Source organism: Schistocerca americana, chromosome 8 (genome assembly GCF_021461395.2).
Source record: "Schistocerca americana isolate TAMUIC-IGC-003095 chromosome 8, iqSchAmer2.1, whole genome shotgun sequence".
Taxonomy (NCBI): Eukaryota; Metazoa; Arthropoda; class Insecta; order Orthoptera; family Acrididae; genus Schistocerca; species Schistocerca americana.
This window is the reverse complement of record NC_060126.1, coordinates 110,307,359-110,326,496: the sequence shown is the minus strand read 5'-3', so window position 1 is coordinate 110,326,496 and position 19,138 is coordinate 110,307,359. Positions and strand designations below refer to the sequence as shown.

Genomic DNA, 19,138 nt, shown 5'->3' with positions numbered 1-19,138 from the left:
GTAATTTTAAAATAATAGTACAGCTGCAAGGAATACTTCGGCGGACTGCTTTGCTGACCGCCGTATTTTGCACGTGGATCAAGGGAAGTGAGAACGTATCTAACTTTAAAAGTCGGGGGCTTTCGGCATAACATAAGTGGTTGTAAGAGCCAATAGTCTAAATAGCACCAAGGCATGTAAGTTGTTTGATGATCGAACATTGACATGATGTGAATTCCATTTTCATGAAGTCATAATGGTTGCTAATAAACTACATCGTCCTGTCATATTAACGTGACATTGCCCATGTTCGACGTCAACGTGCGATAAGGATTCATAGACGGCAAGTGGCAGCATTGCCGAGGCAACTGTGGCGAACTAAGGGCTGCAGATGGCAGAGATACGCGTATCACCGTTGAGCGACTGATTGTCCAGATGAACCAAAGGGCTACCAGCAGTCTCTCCTCAACGGCCGTTCAGCTAACCTTGTTGCGCATGGGCTTCAGCAGCTAGCGCCTGGTTCATCGACGACGAAGTCTGGAATCTGCACGCAAATACCGCATCTGGGCGTTCACTGAGTGGCGATAGGTGGTCTTTTCAAATGAATAGATTCTTATGCTCCATCAGACAGATGGGCGTTGGCGTGTTCGGTGTGAATCGTCTAAAACCAAACTCCCTGAAAGCAGGAGGGAGTGTTATGGCGAGGGGAATGTTTTGGTGACATTTCCTGGGTGATGTCGTCATGTTTGACTGCTTCCTTCAAACGTTTGCACCACACTGTGGCTTCTGGCTGTGGGTGTCACCTATTAAAGGGTAGACACAGATGGCGCTCTGTTACCTATGACACTATCCTATTGTTGGCGAACGGCGAACGGCGTTTAAACTATTATCTGTACCTCCACTACCCCTCATGTGGCATATGCCGTCATCCGAATAAAATCGACGTCGTCTGTCCAGATGTACTAATCTTTTTTTTTTTTCAGCACTGTATAAGTTGCCGCTGATGGGTATGTACTTCCTTCACTAATACGACAATAAATTAAGTAAAGGTATAATAACATGACATATTTTCCATATCTGCAAGCTATAGGTAATCACAAACACAAGAATTTATCATTTAAGTTTCCTCAGCCTCTGTGATACTTTTTCGTTCTCAGAGATCTATATATACAGGGTATTTGAAAAAGAACTCTGTAGTTTTAAGTATAAATTTAATAGGGAAATTAACGAAAAATTATGTCAATGAGTACATATCATGAAAGAGAATTCCTTCAAGTTTTGTTTAATGTAAATAGACTTCAGCGTGGACGCCATTTGTTGCCCTACACACATCGAGAGGATATTCCACTTTGAAAGGTGGCTACACTGAGTCACAGCGCCAGAGATTGCGCCAAAGAGTTTTATTCCGCCGCCTCCACTGGCAGTGCTTGTTCAGAAGTTGTGGTGGTTAGTGCTTTGCTGAGAGGATGTTAATAGCTGTACTATTTGAGGCCATGTCGTGTGCAGTTGTTTTGAAGAGCTAGACAGCAGATGTTGTTCGAATGGAGATGTTGTAATGATCAGAGTGTATTTTTAGTCAATATATATGAAGGTAAAAAACATTCTTTTTATTTTTTTTTTTTTAATTTCCTAACTAACAATGCCTCTTGGTCACAGGTTCAGTCAACAAAGCATCTGGCTTGTGTTCATGTATTAGACTGTAATTCGGGTTTCTATGTGCAATTATAGTATTTCAGTTTTATTTAATTAATTCAGTGTAAATGGTATTTAAAATATCTTGTCTTATTGAGGAAGAACAGTGCCAGATGTGTACGTTGATTCACACTTCCACACACAGAACAGTTACGCTTGTGCTTTGTTGTTTCGTAGCATTTATAGTTGCTGGGGACTTAATTCATTAATTGTGTTAACGGAAGTTTCCTTTCATTCTTTGTTGTTATTCTATGCAGTCAGATTGCGTACTAATACTAGTCAGGGCCAACCGGTTACGAGACAGCGTAACCGAACAGACAGCTACTAAATCTAAAAACTAAAATTATTTGCATTTTATTTAATTAAGCCCCCATGCAACTTCTCGCCACGTATTCACCAACATTTCAAATGTAACTGTCCCAACCGCCACGACAATTCTTTCTCATAAATGATTGATGTCTCTGATCACCTACTCTGTGTAGAAAGTCAACAGCAAACTCATACCTTTCGATTTTATCAATAGGTTTTATTTCATTTAACAGCTACAATTTGTAGCCGTACAACTTAAGTCTTTTATGCACATCATACACAGTACATATAGGCACTTCTAATTGTAGACTACGTCTGGCAAATGATTTCTTCGGGCTCCTAACACACGAAACAAGAATCTGTTCAACAATGTCTTCAGAAATCCTCGGTCTACCTGGTGATTTTACTTTTAAAACATTACTGTTTTCCTTGAAAGACTGTAGCCACTGACGGATAGTTTTTGCTATAGGTGGTTCACCACCATACTGACGTCTAAAATTAGATTGCACTGTTATAACTGACTCAGTTTTCACAAGCCAAATAACACTCTGCGCTTTCTGTTGCGGAGCACACATGGTTGCTCAGTTGCTCTGCATTGCATTGCACGCACGCCAGGACTGAACTGAAGGAACAGAGGGAAAGAAGGGCACTGGTGCCGCCTCAAGGTCAAGCAGACCAGCCAACTACAGGGAGATAAATTTGGGGAGTTGCTGAATCAAACACCACAAACTAGAATAGTGTACGTCATCTTGTACAGTTTCTAGGGCACATTAAAACTAGGGATTTATTTTTCAGATACACTGTACTTTCGTTATCTGCTGTGAAGCCTATTTCTTAAGAACGCCAAACGCTGGAGAACAGATTCATGTATCGCCGATTTCGGAAACCCTTCTAACAAATATCAAGTCTCCTCTATTATTAAACTTCCATTGTTCTCTTTTCCTACCGCTTCGTAGCATTTTACTCAAGGTTATCAAAATAAAAATTGTGTGACATGAATGTGTGGGTGTCTGTACAACATGAAATGGAAGTTCAACAACATAACAGACACAATTTTTTCTAGGGCGGTGGTAATTACGAGATCAGAAGAATATAATTTGGAAAGATAACAGTTCGGTTTACATCTATCTTCCCGACAATTTGACAATAAGCGCCTTAGGCGAAACTAAGAAGCATTATGTAGATTTCCAGTAAATGTTCGTAGACAGCAGAAGTGGCAGAGGATACTCCGATATAACAGAAATACAAAACGTGGGGCCTCATATGAACGCCACACAGCTGTCAGTGGAGAGGATTCGGAAACACTGGAAGTTTATTCATGAAGTGAATTACACTGCAACACTTCGGCCTGCAGTTGTCAGCAATCGTAGTTTATGCAAAGACGTGTCACTCACCCATTTCGTAGACTAAGTCCTCCAAGTTCTCTTGAGTGTCAACGTCAAGTTTATATATTATTCCAGAGAACTGCTTCATCGATACACGGTTGGAGACGGCGTCGCTGGCAGATTCTACGGCTGAACCAAGAGTCATGATGGACACGTGAACAATGGATGTTAACAAGTTGCGCGGAGCTGCACTTGAATATATAGCTGTGTAGCTGCCTTACTTCTCTGCAAAACAGGAAGTACGATTAGATAACTGTGTTATCAGATAGCTAAAGCACAGTGCGCTGGAACCTGAAATTTGAGTGATATCAACGTGTAACGACATACGTTCTCCCGAGGTAAGAAGAGTACCTCAGGCATATACTGTTCACGTTACTGACTGCGTATTGAAGGAAGCAGTTCACAGCCAAATATGTGTTTTAGGGACCAACGACGTAATTGAGCTCATACGAAACTTTGGGCTTAATTACGCTGATCACTGCTTAGTCCGCCAGTCAACATCATGAATGTCTTAAAGTGAGCATCACACATATCACTCCCAGTATTACAAAGGAAGTGTTATGTGGTGTTACTAGCTTGGGAGTCCGCGAAAGTTGGTTCAGTCCCCCCCTAAATGGAAAATACTTCACACATTGACATGTTTCCTTCTCGATATGAGAACGTTACCTCCCATGTACAACATATCGGATGGACACAAAAATACGGAAACACAAAAAAAGAACACATTACCGTGCGTAATACGATGCAGGGAAAACGTTGACATTCAAAACAGCATCCATTCGTTCGGAAAGGATAAATGAAGGTACCGCACAGTTTTCATGGGAATCTTATACCATTCTTCGAGCAAAATAATGGCAAATTCAGATGACGTTGATGGACGTGGATAGTAAAATGGTTCAAATGGCTCTGAATACTATGGAACTTAACATCTGAGGTCATCAGTCCCATAGACTTAGAACTACTTAAACCTAACTAGCCTAAGGACATCACACACATCCATGCCCGAGGCGGGGTTCGAACCTGTGACCGTAACAGCAGATCGGTTCCGGACTGAAACGCCTAGAACCGCTGGGCCACAACGGCCGGCAAGTGGATAGTAATAAAGCACCCATTTCTCCCAAGCAGGTCACAAAGGCTTAATAATGTTGGCGTCTGATGACGGTGGTGGCCAGTGGATGTGCGACAGTCCTGCAGGACTCGAGCTGTGTGACAGTGGTCCTGTAATCTTGGAGCGCAGCATCACCACTGCAGAACAAGCAATGCTCCATGGGATGGACCTGATTGGAGAAACTGGTCACATACTGAAACTTCCTGGCAGATTAAAACTGTGTGCTGGACCGAGACTCGAACTCGGGACCTTTGCCTTTCGCGGGCAAGTGCTCTACCAACTGAGCTACCCAATCACGACTCACGGCCCATCCTCACAGCTTTACTTCTGCCAGTACCTCGTCTCCTACCTTCCAAACTTTACAGTAGCTCTCCTGCGAACCTTGCAGAACTAGCACTCCTGAAAGAAAGGATATTGCGGAGACATGGGTTTCATATCAGCGCACACTCCGCTGCAGAGTGAAAATATCATTCTGGAAACATCCCCCAGGCTTTGGCAGAGCCAAGTCTCCATAATATCCTTTCTTTCAGGAGTGCTAGTTCTGCAAGGTTCGCAGGAGAGCTTCTGTAATGTCTGGAAGGTAGGAGACGAGGTACTGGCAGAAGTAAAGCTGTGAGGACGGGGCGTGAGTCGTGCTTGGGTAGCTCAGTTCGTGGAGCACTTGCCAGCGAAAGGCAAAGGTCCGGAGTTCGAGTCTCGGTCCAGCGTACAGTTTTAATCCGCCAGGAAGTTTCATATCAGCGCTCACTCCGCTGCAGAGTGAAAATGTCATTCTGGCCACATACTACTTGGCAGTACTGCCTTGCAGATCAACTTTGGGGTCATGGAATACCGCAGTAAAGCTGTCAAAATCCTCACCGAGTCGGCACCTAGTTTCATTCTTGGGACGTAACGCCCGCCAGTAGTTGGAAACAGTGTGAAACAAGACTCATCTGACAAAATGATATTTTTTCATTGCTCCATCCTCCAGTTTTATGGCTTCTGCACTGTGTCATTTCGGTCACAGGCATTTGCATCACTGGTGAGTATTGGAATTCCAGCTGCCTTTGTAATTCCCAGCGTATGAAGCCCTTTCCTGTTGTTTTGGTGCTGACTGGGTTCACGAGTGTGACATTCAATTCTGCAATGACTTTCACTGCTGTCCTCATCTCATTTTTCATCAAAACCCTCTTCAGTGACCGTCTGTCGCTATCATTCAACGCACACTTTTGTCCGTGTTGTGACTTAGCGGACTTCCGCTTTCCTTGTACGCCGTACAAATCTTGAATACATTACGTCCTGAAAATCTTCGATACAATGCGTCCTGAAACCCCAAACACTTCAGCTCCCTTGGTGACGGAAGCAAGCACCATACGAGCACCAACAATTTGTCCACGTTCGAAGCTCCGACATAATACGCTCACAACTACACAGAACACTACTCTGATCGCGATTGACACTTCCAACGTATTGGCGACATTGGACAGGTGCCGTTCGTAGATAAATACTGTCCACATCGCTAACCAAACTTGCCACTATTTTGCACCAAGATGATTCAAGATTTCCATGAAAACTGTACAGGACTTGTATTTATCTTTTCCGGAAGAGTAGAAGCTGTTTTGAATGTCAACGGTTTTCTTACACCGCATTACGCCTGGTAATGTGTTCGGTTTTTGTGTTTCATTATTTTTGCGTCCATCCTGCATGTGGTACGCAGGAGGGAACATTGTCATATCGAGAAGGGGACATATCAGTGTCTGAAGTACTTTTCATTTAGGGGACTGAACCAACTTTCATGGTTTCCCAACACAACTCTTCTTTTGTGATACTGAGAGTGATATGTGTCATGCTCACTTTAAACCATTCATGATGTTGGCGGACTGTACAAGTTGAAGATAATGTTTGCGATCAGCGTAATTAAGCCCAAAGTTTCGTATGAGCTCAATTACGTCGTTAGTCCCTAAAACAGATATGTGGCTGTGAACTGCTTCCTTTAGTACGCAGTTAGTTATCGCGAACAGTATATGCCAGAGATATTTACAAGAGTTCTAATTTAGCTTTCACAAATGTTCAACATGCTGCCCATCGGACGCATGACAGTTATCCAGACGAGTGTGAAACTTCAGGAAGCCTGTCATGATTTGTTGCATTGCTTCCCGTTGCTTACGGCGTTGCAGGTAAGCCTAACTTGCTCTAGGGGAGGCAGACTAAGTGTACCAGAAACGTCCACGAGAAAAGAATCACGTGTCATGATTTCAGGTGACCTTGGAGGCCAGCAGTGGAATGCCGTACACGTTGGGAGGTGGGGGCTGCAGATTCGCAACCCCGACCACGCCGCACGGTTGGAATAGAAATGCACCGGCTGAAGTGAGAACAGAAAACGCCTTTTGTTCCTGTGTTGTCACCGTCTCGGCCCGATGTACGTTGGGTGATGAACAAGCAAGTGAGCGAGCTCGCTAATGCTTGGAGTCCCCTGACAACAACCGCTTGAAAATGCAATTTACAACCGGCGCAAAGAAACTATTGGTTTCGGAGTGTAATTTACTATCCACTCGTACTTCGGTTTTAAACAAAAGTAGAAACGAAAAGATTAGGTCTAGTTAGAAAGACACAGGCTCCTCCCCCTCCCTCCCCTTGCAATTCTATTATTTAAATAACCGACTCTCATACATAAAACATCCGTTTCACATATTTCAGTGTTGATGACGTCATATGCCTCAAGCTATGTGTCTCTCAATGATATAATGTATCAGGTATATTCAATGGCATATACAACCAGAAAACGTGTTATTAGTGAAGAAGTAATACAGGGGAGGACGAGGAGATTAGTGTTTAACTCGTCGACAGCGAGGTCATTAGAGACGGAGCACACGTTCGGATTAGGGAAGGATGGGGAAGGAAATCGGCCGTGGCCTTTCAAGGACTCCATCCCTGCATTTGCCTGAAAGTATTTAGGGAAATCAGGGAAAACCTAAATCAAGATGACCGGATGTAGTCTGAACCGTCATTCTCCCGAACGCGAATCCAGTGTGCTAATCACTGCGCGATCCCGTTCGCCCGATGATGAAGTTTTGCTGTGTGAGCAGCGAAAATATAGCAAGCAATAAAGTTTCTCCCTTTCCTTATTTTGTGATTCGTGTCAGCGAGAAATTTCAAAAACATGGGAGATTATGCGTAAAGTTTCTTCAAAATGGCTAAGCCCTCTTATTCTCAGATACTGGGTGAACATTGAGCAATTTGTGAGCTGTGGGTTACGGTGCTTCAAGACACATGCACAGTTTCTAACTTTAAAACTGAGTTGGTGTGTTAAATTTTTAAACACAAGGCTACGACTCTTCATAAGTCGAATACTATAGCATTTTAAATTTTTAAATTCGTTCTATAATTCATGAGTTAATAAAAATAGTCAAGACCACAACAATCATTTATTTAAAAATGATGACATGTTTCGGGCTCTATGCTCCTCATCCTCAGATCTAACTCACTGTAAATCTATAAAGAGTCTGAGATCAAATAGGTATGTCATAAACTAGCATTGTGTGCGACAAAGAAAGATCAACAACATCGCATTTAGCCTGCCGGAGTGGCCCAGCGGGTTCTAGGCGCTACAGTCTGGAACCGCGCGACCGCTACGGTCGCAGGTTCGAATCCTGCCTCGGGTATGGATGTGCGTGATGTCGTTAGGTTAGTTAGGTTTAAGTAGTTCTAAGCCTAGGGGACTGATGACCTCAGAAGTTAAGTCCCATAGTGCTCAGAGCCATCGCATTTACCCATTTGGCAGATGGCTCTGAGCACTATGGGACTCAACTGCTGTGGTCATCAGTCCCTTAGAACTTAGAACTACTAAAACCTAACTAACCTAAGGACATCACACACCCATGCCCGAGACAGGATTCGAACCTGCGACCGTAGCAGGAGCGCGGCTCCGGACTGGAGTGCCTAGAACCGCACGGCCACTGCGGCCGGCTTACCCATGTGGCTGCAGCCGGAAGTGCACGGGACAGTTGCGTGAAATCACACTCGTTTACTACTGCTGATGGGTTTTTATTATTGATATTTCTTCAACACTTGTCCCACACGGGCGGGTGAGGGATGGGCTGTCAGTAGTAAAGGGCAAATGATAGTAAAAAAAATTAAATTACACGAAAAAAATAATAAATGCTGGAGATATTTACATTGAATTTAAAGCTTTTTAAAGGTGAAAAGTAAAATGGAAGTTTTATAGATAAACTATAGATGACTTCTTGCACTTTTAATTAAAACAGTAGTAATAACAGGTAAAACGAAACGCAATAAGGGCACATTTAAAACATGTAGCTGAATCATTGATACGTGAAAGATGCACTTTTCTGTCAGTAGAAACTTGAAAGATCTGCTATGAAATAGGGAGTCAGTTGTTGAAAGGGAGAATGTTGGGCAGGGAGGAGGGCAGGAATGCAGTGATATAAGGATGGAGGACTGCCGTTTAGCAGCAATGGGGTAGGAGCGGCTGGTGGGACAGAACAGGAGGTTATGTAGATAGGGGGAATTGGTAAATAACTCATGGTTATTGGGGAAACGAGGGGGTTGGGGGGGGGGGGGGGGGGAGAAGAAAGGCAGATGGGGCAAAAAGGTGGGCTGAAGGAAGGTGGATTGGGTGGAGTCGACTTATAGATATTAGGATACGCAAATGACAAGGCGGGGTTGGCGGAGTTCATGATTTGGGAGGGGACAATGGTTGAAGAAATGATTGAAGTTTCTTTGGGAGAGTATGTTGAGGGTGTGTAGTTGATGGGATATGTTGATAAAGGCGCGGCGGAATATGAAGATTGGAAAGTAGAGGGGAAACGATAGCATTATTGAGCTGATGGCTGATCTGCCACGAGTTAAGTAAAGTGGAGAACGCGCATTCGCGCCACGTGACGTCAGCCTCAGCCAATAGACAATGGTTAACGAAAGAAGTGTCCATATGAGTGAATAAAGATATGGAAGAAAATATAAATATTTTGTATAATGTTATACAAATAGCAGCTTACAAAAACTATATATTAATAGTGTGTTCTATAAACAATTCATATTAAAAGAGCCAGTGTGACAAGCTACATGGTAACCGGTCTCCGCCTCGTGGTGTTGGTTGGCAGTTTCAGGATCGCTGTTTCCACAGACATGTCGTCGTCAAGATGGCTGCTGGTAGCCAAAGATGCACCAGGAGGACGCTGCCTGTTGTTATGGCGATGACGTATGGTTATCGATATGCTCTGGCAAGGATGAAGCACCATCATTTTGAAATAAATGGTTATTGCCATTTTGACTATCTTATTACCTGATATTTTGTAATGGATCTCTGTCAAATCCGCGAACAATGTTATCGTTCAAGAATTATACGAAACAGTTAATATCAATCTTCACTTGTCCATGGAAGCAGTTAGACAAGGTACGGCAACTAGGCCTGGTCATTCTTTTATCTGTTCAGTGATATGGCGCTATTATTCAAATTAGTTCAAAGACTGACGACATTAAAAAAATTCGTATGGTTTTGCAGAAAATAAAATTTTTCAGATGTATCAGAGTTATTACAACTGGATACAACAAGTATAATGAAACGTTTCCCTAGTATGAGAAAAATTCCGCCATATTCTACTAGAGCAGATTGCTGATTTTGGTAGCAAGCTACTTTGATAAAGGTGTTTTGATCATTGTTATTTATTATTTCTTTTGATGCCTAATTTACGAATTGAAGAAAAAGAAGAAAAGACAGAGAATACCAATAATTTTAATCATAGCATACGTGCATGTTTATCATCTACATTTTATACCGAATTGTCGTCCTGCTTATCCAAATGTACATTTTCCCCATTAGTTCAATTGTTGGGAGAGGGTAGAGGCTGAAATATTTGTAAGAGTGTATTAATACGGCCAACGAAACGTATGGAATTATATAAGAGTTCGGGTGAGTTGTAAAGGGCTTGTCTAAAGTCTAGTAGTGGCAGACCATCCAAGATATCGATAACAGCTATTATTACGGAAAGTGGACCTAAACAATGATAAACAGTCATTATGGTGGATGCGTAGAGCATGGGCATTTTCTTTGCTATTGTGATGGGCAGCAACAAAACATTCAGTGCGTGACTTGGACAATGTAAAAAATATGTAAACGTAAATACTACTGTTTCTTTCCAGTATGGATCGGATATTGTAACCATAATTTAAGTATACTAATGAATGTCTTTAGCGCTGCGTTGATTTAAATTTGTTCAATGATCTTATTTCACGGAACACCATTTTTTACCTCACAACAATGATCGAGTTCGCATAAGTGTTACGCCAATCCTTTGGTAATTGGCTCAGTGGCTCAAATCCACTTTCGGGCATCCTTATGACTACCTGCATAATAGGTTGCTGGGACATGTTTTCAACGAAATATATCACCGATTCTGTTGTCGGTAGATTTGTGGAGCCATGTGGCAACGGATGCCTAGGGGGACCGGATGCCTAGCACAAGTCACGTGATTCCAGCTGGCTTGTGTACGCGATGACGGCGCTCGATACATACCCAGATGGGAACCATCGGTTTCACATCAGGCGAATTTGGTGACCAAGAAATTTCACTATCATGCTCCTCGAACCACTGCAGCACGATTCTGGCTTCGAGACACGGACAATTATGTTGCTGAAAGATGACATCGTTGTCAGGGAAGGCATCAGGGGCGAAGGGATGCAGGTGGTCGGCAGCTGACCCGGTCTTCTTATACTACCACAGCTGGAGAATGCAAGCGCAGGAGAATGTCTATCATAGCATAATACCGTTCCCACCAGCCTGCGTCTGTGGTTCGGTGCACGTTTTGAGCAGCGGATCGCCTGGATGGCTGTGTTTGTGGAGATTACTGTTGCCATGGTGTAGCAAAAACGTGATTCAACCGACAAGCCGACATGTGTTACTGTTGCGAACATCTATGGAAAGAGAGGGGTGAAAGTATACTAGGTGCTAAATAACTGGACGTGCACGATTCTTCACAGAACGTGACATGGGGTCGGGGCTTGTTTGTGAAGTAGAATAGATAGTGATCTGTGGCATCTCTGCTGAAAGAGCAAATTGCTGGTAACGCGCGAGTGTTTCGGAGCCCACCATTCATCGTACACTGTCGAACATGGAGATACGAAACAGACCATCCATACTTCACATATTGACCCAACGGAGTCGTCAGTTAGAATTGCAGTGAGCACGGGACCAGCACTTCGAGCGAATTATATTTTTGCTACGCTAGGTCAATGTAGGTCTACATGAACGCCATCATTGAGGTGAACGGCGCCTCTGAACGTCCAGCACGCCACGGGCGTAGGCTGGCGGCAGCAGTATCATGTTATGGGAGACATTCTCCTGCGCTTCATGAGACCCGCAATAGTAATCGGCGAATCACCAGCATCCCTTCATGCTTGATGTTTTCCCCTAAGGCGATATCGTTTTCCAGCAGTATAATTGTCAGTGTCTCGGAGCGAGAACCGTGCTACAGTGGTTTGAAGAGCTTCATAGTGAACTTATGTCTCGGCGGCCAAACTCGTTCAATTTTAAACCTACGGAACCCACCTAGGTCCCTATCTGGCGCCATTACTGCGTTCCAAATCAGCGGCCCATTATTTAAACGATTTACTTGACCAGTGAGTAGACATCTAATGCCGCGTATCTCCACAAACCTACCGACAAACTGGCGGATCCCTTACACGCTGAATCAGTTTTGTATTTTATTCCAAAGACAGAAAAACAAGGGCTGGAGCAAGTGGTCACAATGTTTTGGCTCATCAGTTAGTTTGATAGGAATCATTTTGATTTGTAGGACACAACACGTTATGGTCAACATTCGCATTTTCATATTGATCTTGGTGAATGATTCCATGTTTCTCAAAATGTTTGTTTTCGACAAGATAGTGAGAAGAAATGTTATGTTAATATATTGGTTGGAAAGTATATGACCATCTTCTTAATAGCACATTAATCGACCTTTGGAACGCTATACACCTGCTATTCGACAAATCTTTGGTAACTTTTCTGGAGGTACGTGGTGCACTAGATGTCTAACATAGGTAACGCAATTTTAGTAAATTACAGGCCGGTAATTTTTGTGCACTTAGCTGGTGGGTGATAGCGTCCCATATGTGTTCCATTGGGTTCATATTACGCAAATCTGGTGACCAAGACATCAACGTAAGTTCTCTATCGAGCTGTGACACGATTCTGCACGAATATTTGTTCCTGCTGGAAGGCGCTATAGCCCTCTAGGAAGACAGAAAGCGAGAAAGGATGAGGCTGGTCCCCAATAATATTCACGTAGTCACCTCCGATTACTATCGTTGGTTCAGTGTAAGCCCAGGAGACTGTCCCCTATAGTATAACACTGCTAAGTTACCTAATCACAAGAAATGTCATTCATCCGATTGACCAATACTTTTCGATTGATCTGATGTCGGATCTGCAAGATCAAGTGTCCACTTCAATTAAAATTGAGGATGTAGCTGAGATCAACATGGGAACACGTAGTGGTCGTTTGCTGCCGTGGTCAACAATTTCCTCTGAACGGTGTGCTCCGAAACCCATGCACGTGACCAGCATTATAGTCCACCGTCAGATCTGCCACAGATCGCCGCATATCCCGCGGCATCTAACGTCCAAGCTTCTCAACTCGTTCTGCCATGTGACGTGGACGCCCAACACTTCGTAGCGTGCAAGTGTCTTCAACCAGATTCTACACACGGTCACGACGGAAAGAAGGGAACATCTGACCAGCTTCACCGTTTCCGAGACGCTCGCTTACAGGCGAAGCTCCACACTAATCTCTCCTTCGTCAGAGTAGAAAAAGTGGTTCAAATGGCTCTGAGCATTGTGGGACTTAACTGCTGAGGTCATCAGTTCCCTAGAACTTAGAACTGCTTAAACCGAACCAACCTAAGGACATCACACACATCCATACCCGAGGCAGTATTCGAACCTGCGACCGTAGCGGTCGCGCGGTTCTTTAGACTGTAGCGCCCAGAACCGCTCGGCCACCCTGGCCGGCTGTCAGAGTAGCTTATGGCATTGGAACTCTACATTTTCGGCCCGTATTGTCGCTAGAGTGATTCTTCAGCCGCCTCTGCTCTTCTTTCTTACTTTTCATACCGCGTTATGTGTCCGCAGCGGAACCAGGTGGCATTTAATCTTGGGGTAGGTAGCGATCCTAATGTTTACGTACATCAGAGTAGATTATTAATTCTCCAAATGAAACTTCATAACAAGTATCTCATGACGCAGCAAATAACCGCAGATTGCTCACATTCTTTCCGCCAAATTATTTATGTATACAGAGAACAACATCGGTGCTATTACTCTTTCCTGGGGCACCGTTGGCGATACCCTTGTCTCTGATGAACACTGACCATCGACAACAACGTACTGGGTTCTACTATTTAAGAAATCCTCGTGCCACACATATCTGTGAACTTATTCCACATGCTCGTACCTTCGCTAACAGCCGGCAATGGGGTGCCGCGTTTAATGGACCACCTTCATGCTGTCTCTCTACCGTTCCACTCTCGAACGGCACGCGGAAAAAACGATCACTTAAATTTTTCTGTGAGAGCTCTGATTTCTCTCATTTTATCGTGATGATCATTTCTCTCGATGTAGGTGGGTGCCAACAGAATGTTTTCGCAATCGGAGGAGAAAATTGGTGATTGAAATTTCATGAGAAGATCTCGTCGCAACGCAAAACGCCTCTGATTTAATGATTGCCACTCCAATTCACGTATAATGTCTGTGACATTATCTCCCCTATTTCGCAATAATACAAGACGAGCTGCCCTTCTTTGTACATTTTCGATGTCATCCGTCAGTCCCATCTCATGCGGATCCCATACCGCACAGCAATACTCCAGAATAGAGCGGACAAGCGTAGTGTAAGCAGTCTCTTTGGTAGACCTGCTGCATCTTCTAAGTGTTCTGCCAATAAATCGCAGTCTTTGGTTTGCTCTACCAACAATATTATCTATGTGATCGTTCAAATTTAGGTTATTTGTAATTGTAATCCCTAAGTATTTAGTTGAATTTACAGCCTTCAGATTTGCGTGACTTATGGCGTAATCGAACTTTAGCCGATTTCTTTTAATACTCATGTGAATAACTTCACACTTTTATTTATTCAGGGTCAATTGCTACTTTTCGCACCATACAGATATCTTATCTAAATCATTTTGCAAGTCGTTTCGATCATCTGATGGCTTCACAAGACGGTAAATGACAGCATCATCTGCAAACAATCTAAGACGGCTACTCAGATTGTCTCCTATGTCGTTGATATAGATCAGGAACAATAGGGGGCCTATAACACTTCCTTGAGGAACGCCGGATATTACTCGATGACTTTCCGTCTATTACTACGAACTGTGACCTTCCTGCCAGGAAGTCACGAATCCAGACGCACATCTGAGGCGATACACCGTAGGCACACAGTTTGGTTAGAAGACGCTTATGAGGAACGGTGTCGAAAGCCTTCTCGAAATCTACAAATATGGAATCAATTTGACATCCCCTGTCGATAGCACTGATTACTTCATGAGTATAAAGAGCTAGTTGTGTATCACAAGAATGATATTTTTTGAATCCGTGTTGACTATATGTCAATAAATCGTTTTCTTCGAGGTACTTTATAATGTTCGATCACAGTATATGTTCCAAAACCCTACTGCAAATGGACGTTAGTGATAAAGGCCTGTAATTCAGCGGATTACTCCTATTTCCCTTTTTGAGTATTGGTGTGACTTGAGCAATTTTCCATTCTTTAGGTACGGATCTTTCTGTGAGGTAGTGGTTACATATAATTGCTAAATATGGAGCAAAATATTAGCATAGTCTGAGAGGAACCTGACTGGTACACAATCTGGACCGGAGGCCTTGCCTTTATTAAGTGATTTAAGCTGCTTTGTTACACCGAGGATATCTACTTCTATGTTTCTCATCTTGGCAGTTGTTCTAAATTGGAATTCAGGAATACTTACTTCGTCTTCTTTGGTGAAGGAGTTTCGGAAAACCGTGTTTAATAACTCTGCTTTAGCGGCACTGTCATCAGTAACTTCACCGTTGTTGTCGCGCAGTGAAGGTATTGACTGCGTCTTGCCACTTGCCACTGGTGTGCTTTATATATGACCAGAATCTCTTTGGGTTTTCTGTCAGATTTCGAGACAGAATTTCGTTGTGGAAATTATTAAAAGCGTCTCTCATTGAAGTACATGCTATATTTCGAACTTCTGTAAAACTTTGCCAATCTTGGCGATTTTGCGTTCTTTTAAATTTGGCATGCTTTTTTCGTTGCTTCTGCAACAACGATCTGACCAGTTTTGTGTACCATGGGGGAACAGTACCATCACTTATTAATTTATGTGGTATATATCTCCCAATTGCTGTTGATACTATCTCTTTGAAAACATTCCGCAACTTCTCTGCACCTACATCATCAGATCGGAAGGAGTGATGACTGTCCCTTAGAAAGGCTTTTTTAAATAGATATACTTTGCGTTTCTTTTTGATGGTTGTAGGTGTTACGCTATTCAGCCTAGTAGCAACTGTCTTGTGGTCGCTAATCCCTGTATTCGTCACAACACTCACTATTTGTCCAGGATTATTTGTTGCTAAAAGTTCACGTATGCTTTCTCAAACAATTACGCTTCGAGTGGGCTCATGAACTAATTGTTCAAAATCATTTTCTGAGAATGCATTCCGTACAGTATCGTATGATTTTTTTATGCCTGCCACCGGCTTTAAACGTATAATTTTTCCAGCATATCGAGGGTAGATTGAAGTCACCACCGACTATAATTGTATGAGCGGCGTCCTTATTTGAAATGAGACACAAGTTTTCTTTGAACTGTTCAGCAACTATGTCTTCTGAGTTGCGGGGTCGGTAAAACGATCCAAATAATAGTTTAGTCCAATTGTCAGGTATAACCTCTACCCATACTATTTCACGTGAACTGTCTACTTCAATTTCACTACAAGGCAAACTACCTCAGACAGCAATAAACATTCCACCACCAACTGTATTTAATCTATCCTTTCTGAACACTGTTAGATCGTTTGAAAAAATTTCGGCTGATTTCTGGCTTTAGCCAGCTCTCTGTACCTACAACTATTTGAGCTTCCATAGTTCGCAGTATATCATGTGAAAAAAGGCAAGCTGAGTTTCGCACCAGCGATGTTTCTAACACCATGCTAATTCCATAAGTGTTACAAGTGCACATGTACGAGTGCATTATTTAGTTTCTGTCTTCTTACATTGGTGACACCGAGAAGCAAAAGCACTCCGTCTTCAGGCCAAAAGTGGCCCATCGGGACCATCCAACCGCCGTGTCATCCTCAGATGAGGATGCGGATAGAAGGGGCGTGTGGTCAGCACACCGCTCTCCCGGTCGTTATGATGGTTTTCTTTGACCGGAGCCGCCACTATTCGGTCGAGTAGCTCCTCAGTTGGCATCACGAGGCCGAGTACACCCCGAAAAATGGCAACAGCACATGGCGACTCGGATGGTCACCCATCCAAGTGCCAACCACGCCCTACAGCGCTTAACTTCGGTGATCTGACGGAATCCACTGCGGCAAGGCCGTTGCCTACCGAGACGGGTAGGATGTGTTAAATGGATTTTAGTAAATATTAACTGTCTGCCTGTAAATATTAACTGTACCAGTAAGAAAATGAGGCAACGGCCTTGCCACAGTGGATACACCGGTTCCCGTTATGCGCTGTCGGGCTTGGCCAGCGCTTGGATGGGTGACTATCCAGGCCTCCATGCGCTGTTGCAATTTTTCGGGGGGCACTCAGCCTCGTGATGCCAATTGATGAGCTACTCGACCGAATAGTAGCGGCTCCGGTCAATGAAAACCATCATAACGACCGGGGGAGTGGTGTTCTGACCACACGCCCCTCCTATCCACATCTTCATCTGAGGATGACACGGCGGTCGGATGGTCCCGATGGGCCCCTTTGGCCTAAAGACGGAGTGCTAGTGCTAGTAAGAAATTGAAATAAAATATTCGAGCCTCACATGGAAGTGACACAACAGTCAGTAACTTGGAAGATAGAACGTGCGTAGTTTCTGCAGGAAGTGGCTTAGATTGTAAAATTTCCACTTGTTGCTAGTGATCATGATTTATCTTAAGACGAGCTACTTACCGAACTCATAGTAGAAGTCCTCCATGTTCTCTTGGCTGTCGACATCAAGTAGATATATTATTCCGGAGAATTGTTTCATCGATTTGCGGTCGAACTCTGCGTTCTTGGCAGATATTGCGGATACACGAAGAGTCATAGTGCACCGGTGTAGAACTGGCGGCAGCCAGTTACATCCAACAGCCTCTCTGCATGTGGCTGCTTTGTTACTTTGCAGCACAGGATGGAAGGCGAGATAACGTTCTTATCGGATTACTTGATCCAGCTATTTATGTGATATGACAGTGTGAGTGCGTATTTCCGCGATAGGTGAAAAAAGTAGTGGAAACATTAAGGGAAGTGGATACTCCAAACACCAATAGTGCTCATGTACTGAGCCAGGCAGTTCACAGCCGTACAATAAACAAAGGAAGAGTGGCCTGGGAAACCAGAGGGTCAGGTCCAACAGCCTGATATGACTGATTTTTCGTCCTCCGCTCTTAACGATCCCTTTACTCGAGGTGTTTGAGAATAGTGTCGCAATTTTATGGATGAGCAAGTAAATGTAATTAATCGATTAATAGTAACTATTCTCGTAATCGATTATAGATGTGCCGATATTTGTTTCACGCCAGTTAGTTTTACAGTCGATTATTCTTAAGAACGATTATTTCAGTTTTTCCTAATTTTGTTTGTTTGTTTGTTTGTTTGTTTGTAGCCTATTGAGTGTTGCTGTCTGCAGCTTTACTACGCAAAGAATTCCGACTGCCCCCTAGTCCTCTCCGCGTAACATCAGCACAAGTAAGAACACTTCCTGTTGACTGTGTTCTGTATACGATTCCTGCTAACAAAAGTGTTCTAACGGTAGTATTTCTTCAGCAGCGCGGTGAAGTCTTCTGTTGCGGGTGTGTTAATTGAGAAATTAATTTCTAGCAGTAATAACTGAGAATTCCGCAAATATAATGTAGACTATTCACAAATTTTCATTGGTATAGGAACGTTCACTGGCCATACTGCCGCCCATTTCTTCATAAAAACTGGAGGCTCTTGAAGGAATGCTCCATGGTTTCAACATTCCAGTCTATAAAATGGACGCTGAGCATTTCAGAACCCTTAACAGTGTTACCGACCTCATTATCCAATGAAAAGTTGAAGTTCGTGCTAACAACGTAGCCTACAGTTCATGAACCTTAAAATGATGAAGTTTTTAATAGTTTCCTATGAACTAATGTTAGTTTGTTAATTATTTATTTAAACTAGCATTTTTATTAATGATACTTTAATAAAGGTCCTTTTGATGACATATTTCTTCATTCTAAACATTTAAAATAATTTCTCCTTCTTCGGAACTCTTTTATGCCTCTGTCACCCCATGTTCTAAAAATGAAATTTGTTTCTTTATAAACGCAAAGAATTCGGATATTGTGCCTAATTCCAACCCCTTACACATTTATAGAAACTAATTTTCTTACTTTTGTGTCTAAAAAAGTCTTCTCCTTCATTGTAGCAACTCATTCGTACTGTGTCACCATTACATT

At 43.1% G+C, this 19,138-nt stretch overlaps 1 protein-coding gene across 2 annotated transcripts in view; it reads right to left on the bottom strand.

Annotated features, from left to right (window-relative positions):
• The window catches only part of LOC124545436 (fatty acid-binding protein, muscle-like), a 59,584-nt gene extending 41,893 nt beyond the window's left edge, over positions 1-17,691 (bottom strand). Inside the window, exon 1 of one of the 2 annotated variants that reach the window (XM_047124357.1) lies at positions 17,625-17,691. In XM_047124357.1, the coding sequence (XP_046980313.1) occupies positions 17,625-17,649 (25 nt within the window). In that variant the 5' untranslated portion in view covers positions 17,650-17,691. Of the gene's footprint in view, positions 1-3,374; positions 3,450-17,624 lie in introns of those variants that run through there. The other variant, XM_047124358.1, reaches the window with a different exon arrangement.
• Between the last annotated feature and the right edge of the window lie 1,447 nt (positions 17,692-19,138).